This window comes from Nanorana parkeri, unplaced genomic scaffold, assembly GCF_000935625.1.
Source record: "Nanorana parkeri isolate BGI_ZX_2015 unplaced genomic scaffold, ASM93562v1 scaffold400, whole genome shotgun sequence".
Taxonomy (NCBI): Eukaryota; Metazoa; Chordata; class Amphibia; order Anura; family Dicroglossidae; genus Nanorana; species Nanorana parkeri.
Genome location: NW_017306668.1, coordinates 122,188 through 140,912, shown reverse-complemented (window position 1 = coordinate 140,912; position 18,725 = coordinate 122,188). Strand labels below are relative to the sequence as shown.

At 39.8% G+C, this 18,725-nt stretch overlaps 1 protein-coding gene across 3 annotated transcripts in view; it reads right to left on the bottom strand.

The window, feature by feature from the left end:
• Nucleotides 1-18,725, bottom strand: part of NCKAP1 (NCK associated protein 1) — a 114,127-nt gene that overhangs the window by 30,083 nt on the left and 65,319 nt on the right. For all 3 annotated transcript variants that reach the window (XM_018559500.1, XM_018559501.1, XM_018559502.1), the window contains 3 exons: nt 18,387-18,445; nt 4,361-4,506; nt 2,258-2,390 (listed from right to left, as the gene is read on the bottom strand). In XM_018559500.1, the coding sequence (XP_018415002.1) occupies nt 2,258-2,390; nt 4,361-4,506; nt 18,387-18,445 (338 nt within the window). The remainder of the gene's footprint in view (nt 1-2,257; nt 2,391-4,360; nt 4,507-18,386; nt 18,446-18,725) is intronic.

Genomic DNA, 18,725 nt, shown 5'->3' with positions numbered 1-18,725 from the left:
TGTATATATTTAAATAGGTAAGCCGTATTATAGTCCAGTAGACGAGATATAAAAAAAAACCCCAAAACAGTATTGCAGTATGCAACGAGGCCTCTCCTATTGGTCTAACATAATATTGAAAGGACAAGCTTCTGACCTGAAGGAGAGGTTAACTCTCGAAAGCTTTGTCTTTTTAATATTAGGTTAGTCCAATCAGAAAAAAAATTACTTTGTCACTGTGTCTTACTTTAACACGGGAAAATACAGTATCCTGAAAAAAAATTCAAAAAAATACATTGGAAACCCATTATGCCTAGATATGAATCTTTTATGCCTTGAAATGGAAATGATAAATCTTTAAAAGTTGTCCTCCAAGAAAAACATCATTGGCAGCTGTGCAGAATCCAACCGATGCTGAGAGTTGAAATTTTAAAATAACTTAAACCTGCATAAGACATTTTGCCTGCTTCAAAGAGAGAGATTTTCACAAAAGGCTTAAAGAGGAACTTTCATAAAACATTAAACCGTAGTATGTACCTAGGCAGCATTCATGATACCCAAAAGCACTTCAGTGCAATAAAAGCCGATCTATTCATACCCATCAGCTGGGCAACATCAACCCCCTGAGACTCCGTATCAATGAATCAACTGCAATAAGGAGCCAAGATCTGATGTAAAAGCATGACACAGGCTTAAATGCAAGGGAGTCTCTTACAGTCCATTGAATGACTGCCTTTGGCAAGGAGGAGTCAACTGGGTCCCATCTCAGCATTGAATCAAAGTGCAATCGTGAGATGGTCAGAGGGAGAAAACAGTGCTCCAATAGTATAAAACAAAGTAAGTGGATATTGTGTATCTTTCAATAATGTTACTGTGAAGAATAATGGTTGCACAGTGTCAATAGCTGCAATGCTTCACAGGCAGGAATAGCTGCACATTCCACCTTAAAAGGACAACTTTAAATGGTTTTCCGACAAATTAACCTTTTAGATTTAAAACCGGTCTTTTAAATTATTACTCTCTCAGCTGGGTATGCTCTGAATTGCAAATTAGGGATGTGAGGCAAACCAAGTTAGCCCAAGCCTACGCAAGACTGTCCGTGACCCATTCCCCTCCTTGCAAAATCAGCTCTGGCATTCCCTGCCTTACAGTTACACATACCGGAGGGCCAGGGAATGCCCCTGACAGGGCCTAGAGGGGGATCGGGCAATTACAGTTTTGCACAGTATGCACATCCCTAGTGCAGATATAAAATTTCAGCCCATCACAGCAAAGCAGTAGAATTAAACAAAAGGTGATAGAGGGGTGACTTAACAGTTCCACCTTCACAATGCAGCTGACCAATATGAAATATTCTTTAAGAAGAATAAAATATTTTTAAATGCATACTTTCAGCCGAGAAAATAAAAATATACACAAAAAAGCTATACAAGGGGGTCAACGCTTCAACTACAATAGCAAGTTGATTCAAGAAAAGTGAATAGGTCACTTGCCTTGAAACAAATTGGTGTTGACAAATTAAATTCATTAACGCATTGAAATCCCTATGGTAAATCCTGTTAGCAGTTATTAATATGCACTATTATAAGAACAACTAGTGCATGCTTAATTTAATCCCCTTTATGGGGTTTTTCCTTGGAAATCAACACTAGGAATTTTCTAAGAGGAGAGGAGCGTACTGGGAACACCTCAACATTATGCTGCTTCTCCATATACAATAGACGCCCCATTATCCAGGCTTCAATCAACCCGCACAAAAAAAAGGAAGAACAAAAATCGATTTTGTTCTTTTTTGCCAATTGCTTAATAGACATGGGGACACTACAAATTTCATTAGCAACTAAAATGTATCTAGTTGCTAACAAAATTCGTTTACATCTTGCTGCCGGCCGGTGGCTAGATTCTGCAGTCTGCAGCAGAATGTAAACAATGGGGAGCAAAAAAGTCAGCTTGCTATCAAATATTTCAAGTTGAAATAGCAGGCTGGCTATTGTACATGCCCACTGAGCAGAGTGAGAGCCACCATGGGGGGGGCTTGTTTGAGAGTTTCTATTAACTGGGGAGAAACAGGACCTATATTATAGGTCAGAACATTGAAACTTGAAGATGGAATTAAACATCAGGTTTTACCTTTTCTTTAATTGTCTCTTTATTAAGCGACAGCTGGACAATCACTGCTGTAGCTAAATAGCCAGAGTCAAAGACTTTGCACTCTTGCAAGGACTCAAGACCATAGCAAGAAGCAGAATATGAAAACAGTGCATCTCAAACAAATTACCTCTTCAGGACAAAGCTCGTGAGTGCAGCTCATAAAATGAGTACAAATGAGAGGAAAGGAGATCGAGTATCTTGACTGGGATGGCAGTTCCAAACACTGCTGAAACATCTTCTCAAATGCCCGACTGTAAAAACTAAACAAAAAAACAGTACACTATTTAGGATAAAAATATACACGAATGCTAAATTTAACAAGCACAATGAGTTAAAAAAAAACCTGACATTATAGCTTAGAGATGGAAGAAAAACACATTCTAACTAAAATAGTAATTGAGTGAAGGTATGCATGTGACAAAGCTGATCTAAACCTGCCAGCTATGCAGAGTTGGGCAGATTTCTCCCTCTCTTCTGTTGCCTTTAAGTAGGGTACACACAGTTGGAATTTTCAAAGAACTAAATGGATTTCAGGACATTAGTTAGATTTTCTTATCATTTGTTGTGAAATTAGAACATTTTTCTCGATTGCACGAAATTCTAACAGTGAATGTGTCTTTCGTTTCATTCCCATCCCAAATGTTAAATAACGAAAATCAAAAGGAAATTTTAAATGACAATCACCAAGCCTCTGATGGTATTATCGAACATTCCGACTGGATATTTCTTGTCCTTTGGCTAGAGTTGGACCTTAAGATGTACTATTCATTTAAGATGAACAAAATAATGCTCCGCAAAACAGCCCCAATAAATTCACAAAAACTAGTAACTATTGAGATATATCTATCGATAGATATATCTATATAGATACAGGGCTGTGTGCAGATCTCCCGATACCTCAGGCAGCTGCTTTTGTTTAAAAATGTAAGGAGCTAGTATCTGTGTCGCGTCATCCCTAAAATAAAAACATATACATTATATATATCTATATCTATATCTATCTATCTATATCTATCTATCTATATCTATATCTATCTATCTATATCTATCTATCTATATCTATAATCTATATCTATCTATCTATCTATCTATCTATCTTAGATACTGGCTCCTTACATTTTTAAACAAACGCAGCTGCCTGAGGTCCCGGGAGATCTGCACACAGCCCCTTATAATTGCTATAATCATGAAGTGATGGGATCTGTAGTCTATTGCTGGTTGCTATTCTCCATTGCTGAATAATCATGCATTGCTGAGATTTGTAGTCCTCTATAGCCGGTTGCCATTCTCATTTGATGTATAATCAATGATTATACAGCAACAGAAAATGGCAACCAGCTATGAAGGAATACAAATCTCAGCAATCCATGATTGCTGGTTGAAAATGATATATATCTCCAGGCCAAGCAAATATTTTTCTAGTCTTTCTAATAGTAGAAGTGTTAAGTCTCTAATAGTGTAATAAAAAGGACAAAAACGGCCCATCCAAACAGCCATTAATAAGTCATCTCACAAGACACTCTGGTAGAAAAAGCCAGGGCTCAAGATAGCAGCAGAAAAAAACATTTTAGAGGCTATTTTGTAAAGTCAGTTGCAGATATATGAAAAATAAACTTCTGAATATGTGGGCTGCCACTGCTGCTCCTACTGGAAATGCTAGGTGCCTGGGTGTCATGTTGATCCATCAGTGCCTACATTGGTACTTTATGAGTCATTGTTTTGAATAGGCAGATCAGGGGTTCTGACTATACCATTAGTGGCCTTATACTTGTTCTGTATCAGAGACTCGATGAGACTGTGACCAGGCTATGGACATTTCAAATATTTACATATTTCTAAAAGGGTATAAATGAGGGGGAGCACAGTGAGCTGGTCTTAGAAACAATTGCTTCACAGTATCTACTGCTTGAGAAAGAATTGTTCCACAATGCCCGTTGCTAAAAAAGGCAGTAAGGGACATTCTAAACCGTATTTACAGCTTGTTAGAAATAAACATCTAAAAAAAAGTCTATGGCCTTGCCAATGGTTAAGCCAAAGGCAACTATGGAACCCGAGAAGATCAGCAATAGCAGCACAAGTATGTCTCTTAAATACATATGAATCAATAAATATGAACATTACAATAATTCATAAAAAAAACCTCAGACAAAACGTTCCTACACAATTTGTCAACCTATAAACTGTGAATGACAAACAGAAAAAAAAAAAAAAGTTGACTATAGAATCTTACCAGAATATAGACAAATCAGATGTTTCCACCAACATTTCCACTAAGGAGTCCACCATTTTTGTGTGGAATATTATAGTGTTCATCATCTTTCCAAGTTCCCTGTGGTCTGCAAGGCTTAATGAAGCTTTGGAAACACTGGTGTAGGCCTAGAACAGTAAAGTAACATAAGACATTTTAAGACATGAACGTTAAATTCGCATGACAAATTGACAAGAAAGTATCCTATTTAATAACATCTCTAAAATATAAGAAACATCTCATAACAACCAAAGTGCTAGTTGACTGCAGGAGTCAGGAGCTGACAGAAAAACAGTTCTTATTGAAGCTGATGAATTAGACTCGCTGTATTGCACAGCCATGTTTTGGTATACAGAACAGTCCTGTTGGAGGATTTCATCAATATTAAAAACATATGCTGTAGCAGCACCAACGATATATATGCACGAGGCACCAATCATTACGAGCTGCTCTCGGAGCTTGGTCACATCCGTAGAGTTGTATCTTTTTGCACACCACCGCACGTACATGGTGTGAACAGGACACAGAAAATATTGGCTATGTGCCCTGCTCACACCATACACGTGCGGTAGGGGTACAGAAAACAGCACCAAAAACAGACGTGTGAAAAATCCCATAAACCTTTATTTTATATCAAACTTTTCCATAGTTAAAAGAATACATCGATCAGCCATAACATTATGACCACTGAAAGGTGAAGTGAATAACGTTGATTTTACAATGGCACCTGGAAATGAGTGGGATATGTTAGGCAGCAAATTAACATTTTGTTCCTGAAGTTGATATGTGGGAAACAGAAAAAACGAGCAAGCATAATGTGTTGAGTGTTCCACCTTTTAATTTATCTATAAATTATGTGTAAAAATTTGAAATATCACAAACTGAATGCAGTGCCAGTGATCAAATCCTTATTGCAACTGTATACTTGAATACATGTCAATAAGGGGAATAGGTTCGTGCCTAATTAAATATTAAATATTGGTTCAATATGGTGATAGGTGATTGTAAATATGAAAAATGAAATAAATATATATTGTCGTGTGAAATAAGTTATTTGTAAGAAATAAATTATATTATAAAAACTAGTATGAAATCTAGCTTAAACGAGTGAATTTCTTCCGTCTGACATTCAATACTGATAGTACTTGTAAACCAACCGAAGGCTACAAGCCAGTGTGCAAAAAAATCCTTATAAAAACCACATCTACTAATATAAAAGTGAATATAAAAAGCGGGGGTTATGGACAGCAAAATTCTATTATCCTCCAAACGGCGTTGGAAATCCAGGGGATGAAAGAAGGAAGAGAAGAGACAGCAAAAAAGGGATGGGCTCCCTATGTGTTCCAAAGTGCGTTTAAGTATAATGTAATGGCATAAACATCCTAATCCTGAGGCCACTTTGTGTCAATGAACAGTATCTTTATGTAGACCGGATTCTGCAAAGAAGCAAGGTCTTTCGATCAAAGGGCAAAGGAGTTTAAGAAGCAGAGGTTAGGCAAATGATACCAAGTGTTTTTTACTTGTAGTTCCGTTGATGAGTCCGCAGAGGGAAAACACTTCTATAATAGTCTCTCTCCCCTCTCCTGCCGTTAGCTTGTACTCCCTCTCAGCGGCGGTGTTTGGACAATGATTTGAGTGACTTTGACAAGGGCCAAATTGTGTGGCTGGATGACTGGATCAGAGCAACTCAAAAATTGCAACTCTTGTGGGATGTTCACGGTCTGCAGTGGTCAGAACCTAGCAAAAGTAGTCCAAAGAAGGAAAACTGGTGAACTGGTGTCAGGGTAATGGACAGCCAAGAAACACCGATGCACTTGGAGGAGTGCGAAAGCTGGACCATGTAGTCCGATCCAATAGAAGAGCTATTGTAGCTCAAATTGCTGAAAAATGAATGCTGGTTCAGATAGGTGTCTGAACACTGTGCAGTGCGACGATTGGGGGCCGCGTACAGGGTCCCCTCATCAGGCTCAATATATTATGAAAGGACCCTGTGCTACCACTGCTAAAAAGAGCCTACATTGGGCACGTGAGCATCAGAATTGGACCACGGAGGTACAATCCATGGAGGCCCCAGCTCGTAACTTACAGGAATTAAAGGATCTGCTACTGATGGCTTGGTGCCAGATACCACAGCATACCTTCAGAGGTCTAGTGGAGTCCATGCCTCCACAGGTCAGGGCTGTTTTGGCAGTGAAAGGGGGACCTGCTTAATATTAGGCAGGCGGTCATAATGTTATGGCTGATTAGTGTATATAGGTGTACCTAAAGAACAGGTTGTAGAAAAATTAACCCCCACACTGCAAGGGTTAACAGCTTGTTTTTCTCTAGGGGCTCAAATGAAGAAATACTCCATCCTGCTGCCTGCTAGACTGGTCCCTGCGGCCCCTTTCTTCCCCGGGCTTTGCTGGTCTAATCCCCGCGTCTAATACAGTCCATTCACCTGTATCAGATAAGAGGATGCTGAGAGACATACTACAGTTGGAGAGGAGGGGGAGAGATGTCAGCAGTCACTACTGCAGGACTGAGAATCAGGCGAGTAGATCATCTTTATTTGAGCCCCTAGTGAAAAATGAGCCATTAACCCTTGCAGTGCAAGGGTAGCCCCACTGCAAGAATTCATTCTTCTGCAACCTGGAGTAAATAGATATATTAGTCCACATTACAAAAATAGGCCAATTTTCAAAAGCAGATTAACTGCACAAAATACACATCTACAAAAGTGTGGCATTCAGTTAAAGGAGAATTATGGGGTGAGTGAATCACACTCAACCCCATAGTTAGAGCCAACATTGAAACTGTCACACATGCTCTAGATAGGCAGAGCACGCTGTCAGCCAGTTGGATAGAGCGACAGTATTGTGGGGATCCGTCCTGGCTGCAGTGCTCTCAGCAGCCTGCTATATGCAGAGTTTTGGGTCACGGGAGGACGTAGTAGATGTTCTGCGGCAGGACTATGGTGAGAAATAAACATCACCCCATTGTTCTGCTTTAAGGCATCTCAAACCCTCACTCCATCAGCATTTACCCTATTCTATTCATGCAATTTCAGATGCTTCTATTAGGACTGGATACACAGCCCAGGATCCCAGCTTATGCCACATTCCAACTTCTGGCTAAAGTTATTTGCGCTACAGTTTGTGCACCAGGCCTTAGGAGCAGGGACTCAACCTCATGTGGTACTCCTTTATGCATGGATTTAAAAATAAGTATATAAAAAAAGAATGAACAAATTTCACCAATTTGTGTCCAGTCCCCAAGTAAAAGAAAAAGCGGTATGGGGGGGGGGGTCCTGTTGTTGTTAACAAGGGTGCTGAAGAGTGATGAGACCAAGTTACTATGCTTTACATGAATTTAAGCAATTTTTAAAGAATTTTCTGGTAAACCAATTTTGAATGGCATCTTCTAACAATTGCCCCTGGCATATGGGTATGAATGTGGTAGGGACATCAAACTGCCTACTCATTTCAGGTGCAGAGACAGATGTTCAATTTGTTACCGATAATTTTTTTTTTTTTTTACAAAAATGCAGAAAAAAAACATTGCTTAGCCAGTTTATATAAAAATTGCCAAAAAACAGAATATCTTAACATCCAATTCATCAGCTTGCTCTACCAGATGCGTTTCCACACCACTGCTCTCCAGCAGCCGCAACCATACTGTACAAAACTAAGAAACCTTGAGATTTGAATTCTGGGGGATTAAAGTGCCATTGTTCAAAGGATAAAGCTCAGATTTTTTTTAAAGCAGCTTAAAGAGAAGTTTGGCAGACACTTCTGATGAAAATTCCTCGGCTTTAAGTTCCTCTGTATTTCATCTTGGGCAGCTATGAATCTGTTAAAATGATCTGTGTGGATTTCCATGACTCAATCTGAGTGGGATGTTAAGGTTTGTCAGCACATCTTTTGAAGCATGGTTTCACCATTATCTCAAAACAAAGACAAAACGCCAAGATAGCTTGACTTTAAAGTGGTTCATTTTTTCCCTCCTTGAAAGAGGACCAAGAAAAGGCCAGCTTGTTTTATTTGAAACCATTATGCATTTTGATGCATAGCCTCCTGGCTTCCAAGCCAAAAATAATACAAGCGGAAGCCATTCTGCAATCATCAAAGCGTTCTCAGGTCAGAAGAGACAAAGTGCTATTCAGCTACTGTTGCACAGATGTTAGTGCAATTCTTATATCCAGTATCCAGCCAACAGATCTCTGCCTCCAAATCTGGCAAGTAATTTAATGTCTCAGTTGTCTATTTAATGCTGTAATTCACTTTCATTACGTGTAAAATATTTTTCTCAAGAAGACCAAGCAAAGAAAAAAGATCAAACCTTACATCAGTATGTGTCAAGTGGATTTTTGGCAAGGCAAGTATTTTCCTTGAATAGGTTGTGCTGAAGAGCGGATACCAGGAATTAAGGAATATCTGGTTTCCCTATATCACCACTAAAGTAACAATTTCAGTATATAAAAGAAAGGAATCCATCTACACTCAATAGGATTACATAAAAAAATGTTAGCCATCGATTTATTGAGATCTACTACATTTTTCTTACATATATTTCCTATTATACTATTCACTCATTAAAAGATGTACAAGGTTTAGGTAAGCATCACCCTCTTATCTTGGGGTCTATAAAAGGGAGGGGATATTTCCACAGTAATACCAGCTCTGGTTGATATGTATGATGGCTTACCTTTGTGTTCACCAGCTTCCCCCACCTGATGTAAGGATAGGTACCCCATGAAAGTGGAACCAGATTTCATTCCAACCACAACTTTATTAAAAGGAGAACTATGGGGTTAGGGCTTTTCCCCATAGTTCTCCTAAGGGTAACGGGAGGACACAAACTAGCGTCCTCCCGTCACCCTAAGCTCAGTATACTGCGAGCTACAGCTCGTGGTATACGGAGACGCCACAGCTGAAACGGATCCCAACAATTATGTCTGGATCGAGAAGGTATGTGTTCGCTCACTTCCCGATCTACTGAGCCGACCTGTGACAGTCTCATTGTCACAGGTCGGCTAGAACTATGAGGTGAGTGAAAAGCACTCACCTCATAGTTCTCCTTTAAAAGGAGCCATCTGGTCTGTGAAAGCCTTGGGTTTGTGCAATGACAGATGCTGAAGGTTGTATAACCATAAATATCTAATCATAACCTACTAATTTGTTCCATCAAAGACACTAATGGTGGGATTTTCCAGAAGCAGTTCCTGACTAAGGAACTCCTACGAAAAAAAGGTACACCACATGTTTAAAAGTTTGTGGACAACTAGCCATCAAACCTATATGAGCATGTCGGATATCCAATTGCACAATAGGCATTAAGATGAAGTTCAGACAAGAACAGAGAAGAGTGCAGAGTTATAAGAGGTATTTTAGTAGTAACAAAATCCTAACAATCACTTATAGATAGGAATATAATCAAGCGCTTATCACAAGGTCATCTGGACTGCAAATATAGTAATGAAAATCAGCTATGATAGGCAGCGGTATTACAGCACTCTTGGCTCTAGCTAGGAGCTGACAGGAGAGAAAAGGACAGCTGGTAAGCAGATTTCTGTGAAGACCAGCTCAAAGATGGCAACCTTCAGCTGAGCTCACCTTTTCAAAAAGCCACTTCTACCCACTTTGCAATTATGCCTGAGAAAGGGTTTGCATCCTGAAAAGCATTGCCTAGCCATAATGCTACCACCCAAAGGCCATAGTCATTACTGATTGACATTGATGGTTGCCATCCTTGAGCAGCCAAGTTTAAGCTCCTATCAGCCCCAGAACAAGAGGCCCCAGAGTGGGGGGAACCCAAGCAAACCTGGGAAGACAGTTTAACCAGCAATCACAACTAAACCATAAAAGTTTGACAGTTGCTCCTACAGCTCTATGAAACGGGGGCAAAGCCCAGCATTGGCAGGATACTCTTTAAGGGAATCTGTTTCAAATGGCAATCTAAGGCGAAAACACAATGCAGGTCCTAGTGCCCAAAAGGACACCTTGCAGGCTAGCCCTGCAATTATATAGTCCAATGGAGTTTAGGGACAGCTGCCAAAGCTACCGCTAAGGATGGGCTGATCTAAATAGCTGCAATGTAGAGATCAACTGAAGGTTAGGATTATTGACCGAATTCACTGACTTAAAAATGCCAGCAGTGTAACAGGAACCTTGACTGAAGTCATCAAGGCAAAAAAATACCATGACGCGAAGCGGCTAGCAAAATTAGACTTTTTCAGCAGCACTGAAGAAAAGGTACTTAACCTCCTTGTACACCGGCAAAAAACTGTGGGTATGCTGGGTGGAGGAGTTATACAACGGCTGACTTACAACTTTTCCTGTTTGCCAGTGTCCCAACCTCCTGTAGGCTGCAATATAACCCCACTGTTACTAGGGTCATGTGTCCCTTGAAAGGCGATCAATAAATGAAAACTGCTCTCAGTGCAGATGATGTGAACAGATTATAAAAAAATAAAGAAATAACAGAGAAGGGCCAAGTATTGTAAAAGAGGCCCAAAGCAAAAAAGAATTCACGTAATGGCAATATCGCATTATCAAAAGATAATAAAAGCACAATGTCCTCGGAATTGGATGTTTATGAACTGCTTCAACAAGAGTCAGCAACATAAGTGTATTTTACATTTTATCCAGGGTACATGTGTGCACTGGAAGTGCAACAAAAGACTAATATTTGTTTGACATGCTTGTGTTCTTTAGACAACTAAATACAAATGGCAGGCGACAACGTGCGACCTGCAAATGGATGTGAATATAAAAACAAAGTAAACTTGAGAAATAAGCAATGCGGCTTTTTATCCAAGGAGAAAAGAAAGCTTCAGAAGCCAAAATAAAACGTCAAACCAAACTAGGCAATTATAATTTTTGTTTTGATGTACTGTGTAATCAGATTTGGAGACTCAAAGTTGATAATAGGAAAATAACTTAATAGGAACACACACTTTAACACGTGGGCATTTATTTCACACATACATCGCAGTGCCCGCACTAATTTTTGGGGGCATAGGTGGTACAGAAGAGGCTGGTGTCTTATCATTTTGGATAAGTCAGTTTTTGTTTATTGTAACATGTTGCCCTGAAGCACCCTACTGAAGATGGTCTGCATGCACCCAACATCCATCCACGGGGGTATATCAGCCCCTAGGTTCAGTGTTCCAAGATATTGTTTTGCAAGAGGGGACAGCCAGAACAAAAACAAAAAAAACATGATACTATCAGTGCCATATTTCTACAGATTAGTAAAGACAACCAGGCTCCTGAATTTTTGATTGTTCCCTAAGCTTATCCCCCCCCCCAATCAGGGACATGGTGAAAAAATGCTTCCAAAAAATGTAACATCTTAACATGGAATTCTAGCTCCAAAATAACACATTCTAATTTACTGCTAAATTTGAGGGGAAAGAAAAAAAAAAAAAGAATAAAATGCTGTAACAAGAACAATTTCAGATGGCACCTTATAAACGATTTATGGGGAAGTGGTTTCCTCTGGCCCGTGCACTGCCACAAATAATTCAGTGCTGGCTGAGAAGGGCAATTGACGGAGGTTATGGAGAACAGTTCCCTGCTGTTCAGCTTATAATACAAATGAACAGTGCCCTTTTCAGTGCAACATTAATCTGACTTATACATTACCCTGAAATTAGACAGTAAATATTGCCCACAATGTCAACCTGAACCTCCTCCACATACTAAATGCTTCTGCTTAAAGACTCTTTTCAGGGCTATGTGGCATCGTAACAAATCTGCTTTTCCAAGAAGCAGGAGGCATTATGTTTATGTACTGAAGAGTGCCTATTGCTCGGCAATTAGTGTTAGAAAAATGTTGACAAGGTTGTAAAGTATCATAAATTCAAACGTTGTGGCATTTAAATAGCCCTAAGTAGAATGTTGCTCTTTATATCTGCAGACACAATGTTCAGCCAGACTCTGCAATATAAATGTTAAAACTCAATGCCCGGCAAACAGCTAAATACATATATGTAAACGGTTTTACCTGCCAGAGGATTTTATATTACTGATCAGCCAATCACCTCTACCATTCTACACAGGCAGGAGACAGCACTTTTGTCCGCTGCAGCTCTGCAACTTCTTGTGTCACCTGTCTACTTGCTGCACAATGAATTGGTGTAAATGTGGTCTTTCATAGTCTGATAAGCATGCAGGTGACATAGGAAGCTACAAAACTAAATACAGCAATTCGAGTTGCTCCCTGCTTGGCTGTGCACCATGGCAAAGGGTTGTTGTCACATTGTTAGGTATTGGCTGGTAGAGCATATATAAAACAATTTTAAACTATGTATCAGTTGTTTGCTAGAACAACATCTAATGGATCTAACCCTCTGGAGCATTTATGCCAATCTGATGTGTTATTTCCACTCAGGCTCCCGCCAATCAGTTGTTTCAAATCTACTAATTTTCTTTGTGCTCTGCAGATCAAGTCTTGGAAACCCAAAAAATTCCATGAGGGGAATTTACCAAGACTGGAACAGACAAAATCTGGAGCAGCCGTGCATGGCAACCAATCAGCTTCTCTCTTTCATTTTCAAATCCTAACTGAAAAGAAGCTGATTGGTTGCCATGCACAACTGCATTAGATTTAGTCTGTTCCAGTCTTGATAAAATCCCCCCCAAGTATTTTAAAGCGTTGCTGATCAACCTTCCTGTGGTTACCACAGCTCCCCCAAGATAGTATTCCCAACTTTAAGATCGAAAGCTTTATTCAATGTTGATTAAGGCCAGAGAAATTTAAAAATATTTCCCCATTTTAATAAAGTTGATTTTTATTTGGATTACATGTAATGGATATACGCAAAATAGTCCAAAAAATGGAAAATACCTTGATTTATAAAATAATAAAAAACAGAAAAATGGTGTATGCATATATATTTGCCCCCTTTGCTATAAAGCCCCTACATAAGATCTGGTGCAACCAATTACCTTCAGAAGTCACACAATTAGTTAAAAAATGACCACCTCTGTGCATACCAATATATACATATATATACACACACACATATATACATACATACAAATATCCGAAACATTGAACATCCCACAAACAGAAAGACCTCTCATCACCCTGGGAACATCAGCCACACAGTGAAGCATGACGGTGTGTGGGGATGCTTTTCATTGGCAGGGACTGACAAACTGGTGAGAATTGAAGGAATGATGGATGACGCTAAATGCAGGAAAATTCTTGAGGGAAACCTGTTTCAGTCTGCCAGAGATTTGAAACTGGGATGGAGGTTCACCTTCCAACAGGACAATGACCCTAAGCATACTGCTAAAGCAACAGTCACGTGGTTTAAGGAGAAACCCTTTAAATGTCTTGAAATGGCCTGGTCAAACCTCAGACCTCAATCCAATCACCAATCAGTGAAACCCATCTAACTTAACGAAGCTGGAGCAGTTTTGCCTTAAAGAAAGGGCAAAAATCCCAGTGTCTAGATGTGCCGAGCTAAGAAACGTGCAGCTGCAAAACGTCACTCTACAATATATTGACTTTGTTGGGGTGAATAGTTATGCATGCTCAAGTTTTCTGTTTTTGTCCTATGTTGTGATTGCATCACACTAAAAAATATTTTGCCTCTTCAAAGTGGTAGGCATGTCGTGTAAATCAAATGATTCCAACCCCCCAAAAAAATCAATTTTAATTCCAAGTGGTAATGCTACAAAATAGGAAAAATGCCAAGGTGGTGAATACTTTTGAAAGCCACTGTGTATGTGTACACGAACACAAACATAGTAAAAACATATTGTTTATAAACATAGTAAAAAATGTTTTTTTTAAACATTAACACACCATAAAAATGTGTACATTAAGCTGAATTATTTTAGATCTACAACTAAAATGATTGGAGACTGGACATTCCCTTTAATCACGTAAATCAGCTTATACATTTGTATATAAGGTCAGGTAGTCTAGACAGATTCATGAATGGATGGATTGGCAGGAGTCAGAAAGCACTTATTCTACTATTCAAGACCAAGTCAAATAAATTACAATGACTGGCAGCCAGGTTTGACAGAAAGATGAAATCCATATGCACTGAGGACCAAGCTATTTTCCTGTATAATTAGTGAACATGTATAACTCTGTCCCATGGCTAACATAAATCATTAAACCTTTTAATTCAGCCTGTTTCACTAGATGAAACCGCATTATACACAATTCTTAAGTGCTTTCTTTACAAAACTGCAAGTCCAACCACATTCTACTGACACGTACAAGACAAAATAGTGAAATAATTTGGAAAATTATACTTCTTAAATCCCTTTCAACATGCACAGACATGGGATTCAGCAAATAAATTTATGGCCGAGTGCACACACAAACAAAAACATTTCCATTTAGTATAATGCATATATTTAAGCCCCACTCCCAGCTAAATCTATTTCAGCAGTCTGTTAGGTACATATAACTGGCAATAATATTGGCTCAATTTAACTTGAAGCATCAGCATTTTCTTCAGATCTTCGATCAAAGTCATCTTTCAGAGACTGTAAATTAGTAATTTCCCGTCCAAAAGAGAGGACACTAATGACTGCTCTCTCCATAGCAAAGTGAGCGGGCCCCCCACCGTCCCGTGTCTCTCCATAGCAAAGTGAGCGGGCCCCCCACCATCCCGTGTAGTTTTATCAGGTATATTGCAGACGTGATCACGTCAACAGGTAAGGAAGCAGTGGGCAGTACAATGACAATTGAGTATTAAACTTCCTGCCTGTAAGTCCTCATAATCAGGACAGTTCCCTTAAAAGAGAACTATGGGGTAAGTGTTTTTCCCCATAGTTCTCTTAAGCGTCTTGGGAGGAAATATACTAGCGTCCTCCTGGGACCCAAAGCTCAGTATATTGCGAGCTACAGCTCGTGGTAGACAGAGACCTCTGCAGCCATATCCCGACAATGCTGTTGAGATCCACCCAGCTGCGTGAATGACAGTGGGCTCTGCCTATCTAGAGACAGAGCCAGCTGTACCCGCCCCCTCCCGTACCTCCAGTCAGCGCTGGAGGATCGGAGCAGGGAGGGGGGGAATCCGTGCAGGGAGCGGTGACCTTCAGTCACTGCTCTCTGCAGGGAGATGATTGAGAAGTAAGCGAGCGATGGTATGTGTTCGCTCACTTCCCGATCTATTGAGCCGATGTGCAACAGTTTGATTGTCATACGTCGGCTCGAACTATGAGGATGATTTTTCACTAGCCTCATAGTTCTCCTTTAAGTCATGTAATCCTGCATGGATAGTGCACACGCCATTAGAGCAGTACATTCTGACAAGTAGGCAGAGCAGCTGATCTGTGAAATTTGGTATGCAATCAAAGTCTGTAGTGGTGTCAGGGGGGTTGTCGGGTGTACCATAGGACCCTCAAATATTCTACTAGAACCACCATAATACTGCCTAACCTGCAGGATTTAAACAAAGTGCCAGGCTCCCGCAGCTCCAGGCCGTGTCCGTGCATTGGGTGCTAGATGGCTCATTGCAGCCACTAGCACTTGCCTCTGATGATGGGTGGCGCGCGCACACACACACGCGCTGCCTGCTAGCTACTATTTACAACCTACTGGCCAGGACAGTAGGTTGCTGAAAACCTATCGCTCTTTGCTTATGTGCAGCAGGGGACGGGACAGTCCCTCCTAAGGGAGCAGACTGTTCTGGAGCAGTGCTGAAGACCGAAAGAGCAGGAAAATTGGTTATGGTTTCTTCTACATGCACTGGCACATGGGTGATAGAGTTGCCCTGTGGGGTGAGGGGGTCAGATGGTGGGGACATTTTGGAGGTATTTCTCATTACTGTAGACTGTATGTGATCCAACAAATTCAGACCACAATACATACAGTATATAAAACAGCAGTCCTGAAATGGTTACACCAAGATCACAGCTGCAGCAGCAGTCACTTTGGTACTGTTCTTTTCATTTGACAGTCGCCTTTCACATGCAAGTAATTGGGAAGGCTGTAGAGGCGCCTGATCACTTGTATACTGCTAGAAAGTGTGCTAACATTGGCTATACTGGTCTCTGCTATCCCTCATGAGGCCCGGGATTGGCATCCCGGGTGAGTGTGGCTTGTCCACCTACTTCCAGTGGCGTATCTCCCCTCAGCTTACTGAACACGGAAGCAGCAAAGATTTTGCCATTTCCGATATCAGGCTGGTCACAGCAGCCTAAGATACTGCTGAAGAACAATTTCAAAATAAATATTTTTATATTAAATTCTTATAACCATATCAATCTAGACGTTTGACAAGGTACTTGAAGATGTGGCGCCACTGTATGCCCACCCACAAAGTCCAGGGAGGTATGAAAGAAAAGGGGCCAGTAATGATAAAGTATAATTAGACTTGTTTGCTAACAAGCAGTAGATGTATGCAAAAACATAGAAAAATAAAAAAAATTGGAAAAAAAAAAAAAAAAAAAGTTACCAAAAAACGTAATGACTTTCCTCTGTCACCACCGCTCGCTCCAGTCTGAAGATCAGGAGCTTCTCAAGCGGGTGCATGCGCAGTAGAGATCTTTGGCGGGGAGAAGGAGAAACTCAGTGCCAGTCAATGCACGCAGCTAGGAGCGTGCACATTGGACAGGCACCGTGGGACACAGAAGACCAGCACCAGAGCTGGAGGGATTGCTGAATACAAGTGGAAGGAAGATGATGATCAGATCAAGAGGCATCATTTAAAGTAAGTCCTTAAAAGCAGCATGGTGGGGGGAGAAAAAGATTTGTGACTTTAATGCCACTAAAATGTAAAGTTTAATGCCAAAAAATAATAGTTACAATGAGGGGAGAAATAGGAAGGATTGGTAGCATTGGTAAAGGTATACAGAAGATCAGCTTTGGGCATTTGCAATTATTTGAAAATAGATTAAGAAGATACTGAAAAAGGATTTCTCTTTTTCGAATATGCAAAACTGCCATGAACCTGGAATGGGGATTTACAGATATTTTAACAAGGCCAGATATTATCATAGTCCAATGCCAAACCATGCAGTAATCTCAAGCCTTAAAAGACAGCATTCACTTCCCTATTTCTGCACACACAAAAAAACACCAACACGATTTAAAGACCATCTCTAAGTTTTCTGCAAAATCATGCGAGTTCTCAGGTGCTCTCTCTTTTCTACCTGTGGCAGTGGTGGGCTTTAGAGAACAGTATCAACAGTGTGATGAAAATGCCATTCACTGCAGCATTCTCCAAGTGAGACCAGTTTGAGGTGGTGACATATCCTTTATGAGGCGTCCATAAGACCCCAAGTTAACAAAAAGTGGGTTTAATGATATTGGACATTGCTCAGCCTGGAAGTGGACTGGCAACCAATGTCCTGCATACAATGCTGGAGTCGAGGTGAGTATTGCATTGGGCGCTGCATTTTTCATTTTTTAAATGGCTGGGCTTTTTTTTTTTTTATTTGAGATTTAAACAGTAAGCAACAGTAAGGTCTTTCTATAGCCAGACCTTAAACAAGAACTTGATTTCACTGGATGCTGGGAGCAGAGAAAGAAAAAAAACACTGCACTAGTCCTGTATGACATTGCAATGTCACTGGCATGGCTACCAAATACAGAATGTTTAAAAGGTTTAGAATAGTTTATTTTAATATCTTTTTGATAGTCAACTATTTTTCATTATGCACTTGTTTATTTTATTTCACAATTGTATTACTCCTAACACTAACTTGGAAAAAGAAAATCAGTTTTCAATTGTAACTATATATTACATGCAAATAAAATTGTTTATATGCATTTGTAGAGCCAAAGGAAATCTCACCGCTCCAATTCCTTAGCCGCCATGTTTATATGCATTGTTGCAAAGTTTTGCAAACATTGTTGTGAAAGTAAATTTAATGTAGTCCTCTTAGATATGATTAGGAAAATATATAAATGCAGTGCAATAATAATGCAAATTTATTAATGAGCTTCCATAGTTGTGCCTTCATTCATTTTCTTGATGTAAAAAGTAGGTAAAAGTAGATAACTGTATTTGAGTCTCTAAAAAAAATGAAATAAAAATGCACATTACCTGCAGTCTGAACCAATCCAACCTCATTCCTCTGAAGTCAAAAACTTCCCCGTCTTCAACTAAAAAAAAATGGAAAACACTCAACTGTTAATACACCTTCAGCTAGATCTTTAGATATATTTTAGATGGCTAATATATCAGGTCGTGTTCAAGATGAAAAAAGATGCAAACGGAGAATTCCTCAACAAATAAAATAATTCCCTATGCCCCACCAAGTGACGAGAGGCTTATACGGCGAGTCATCTGTTACACAGTGAACATGAAGAAAATGTAGAACACAAGTACCACAATGCTTCTGAACTGAAATTCCAATATATATATATATATATATATTGTTTG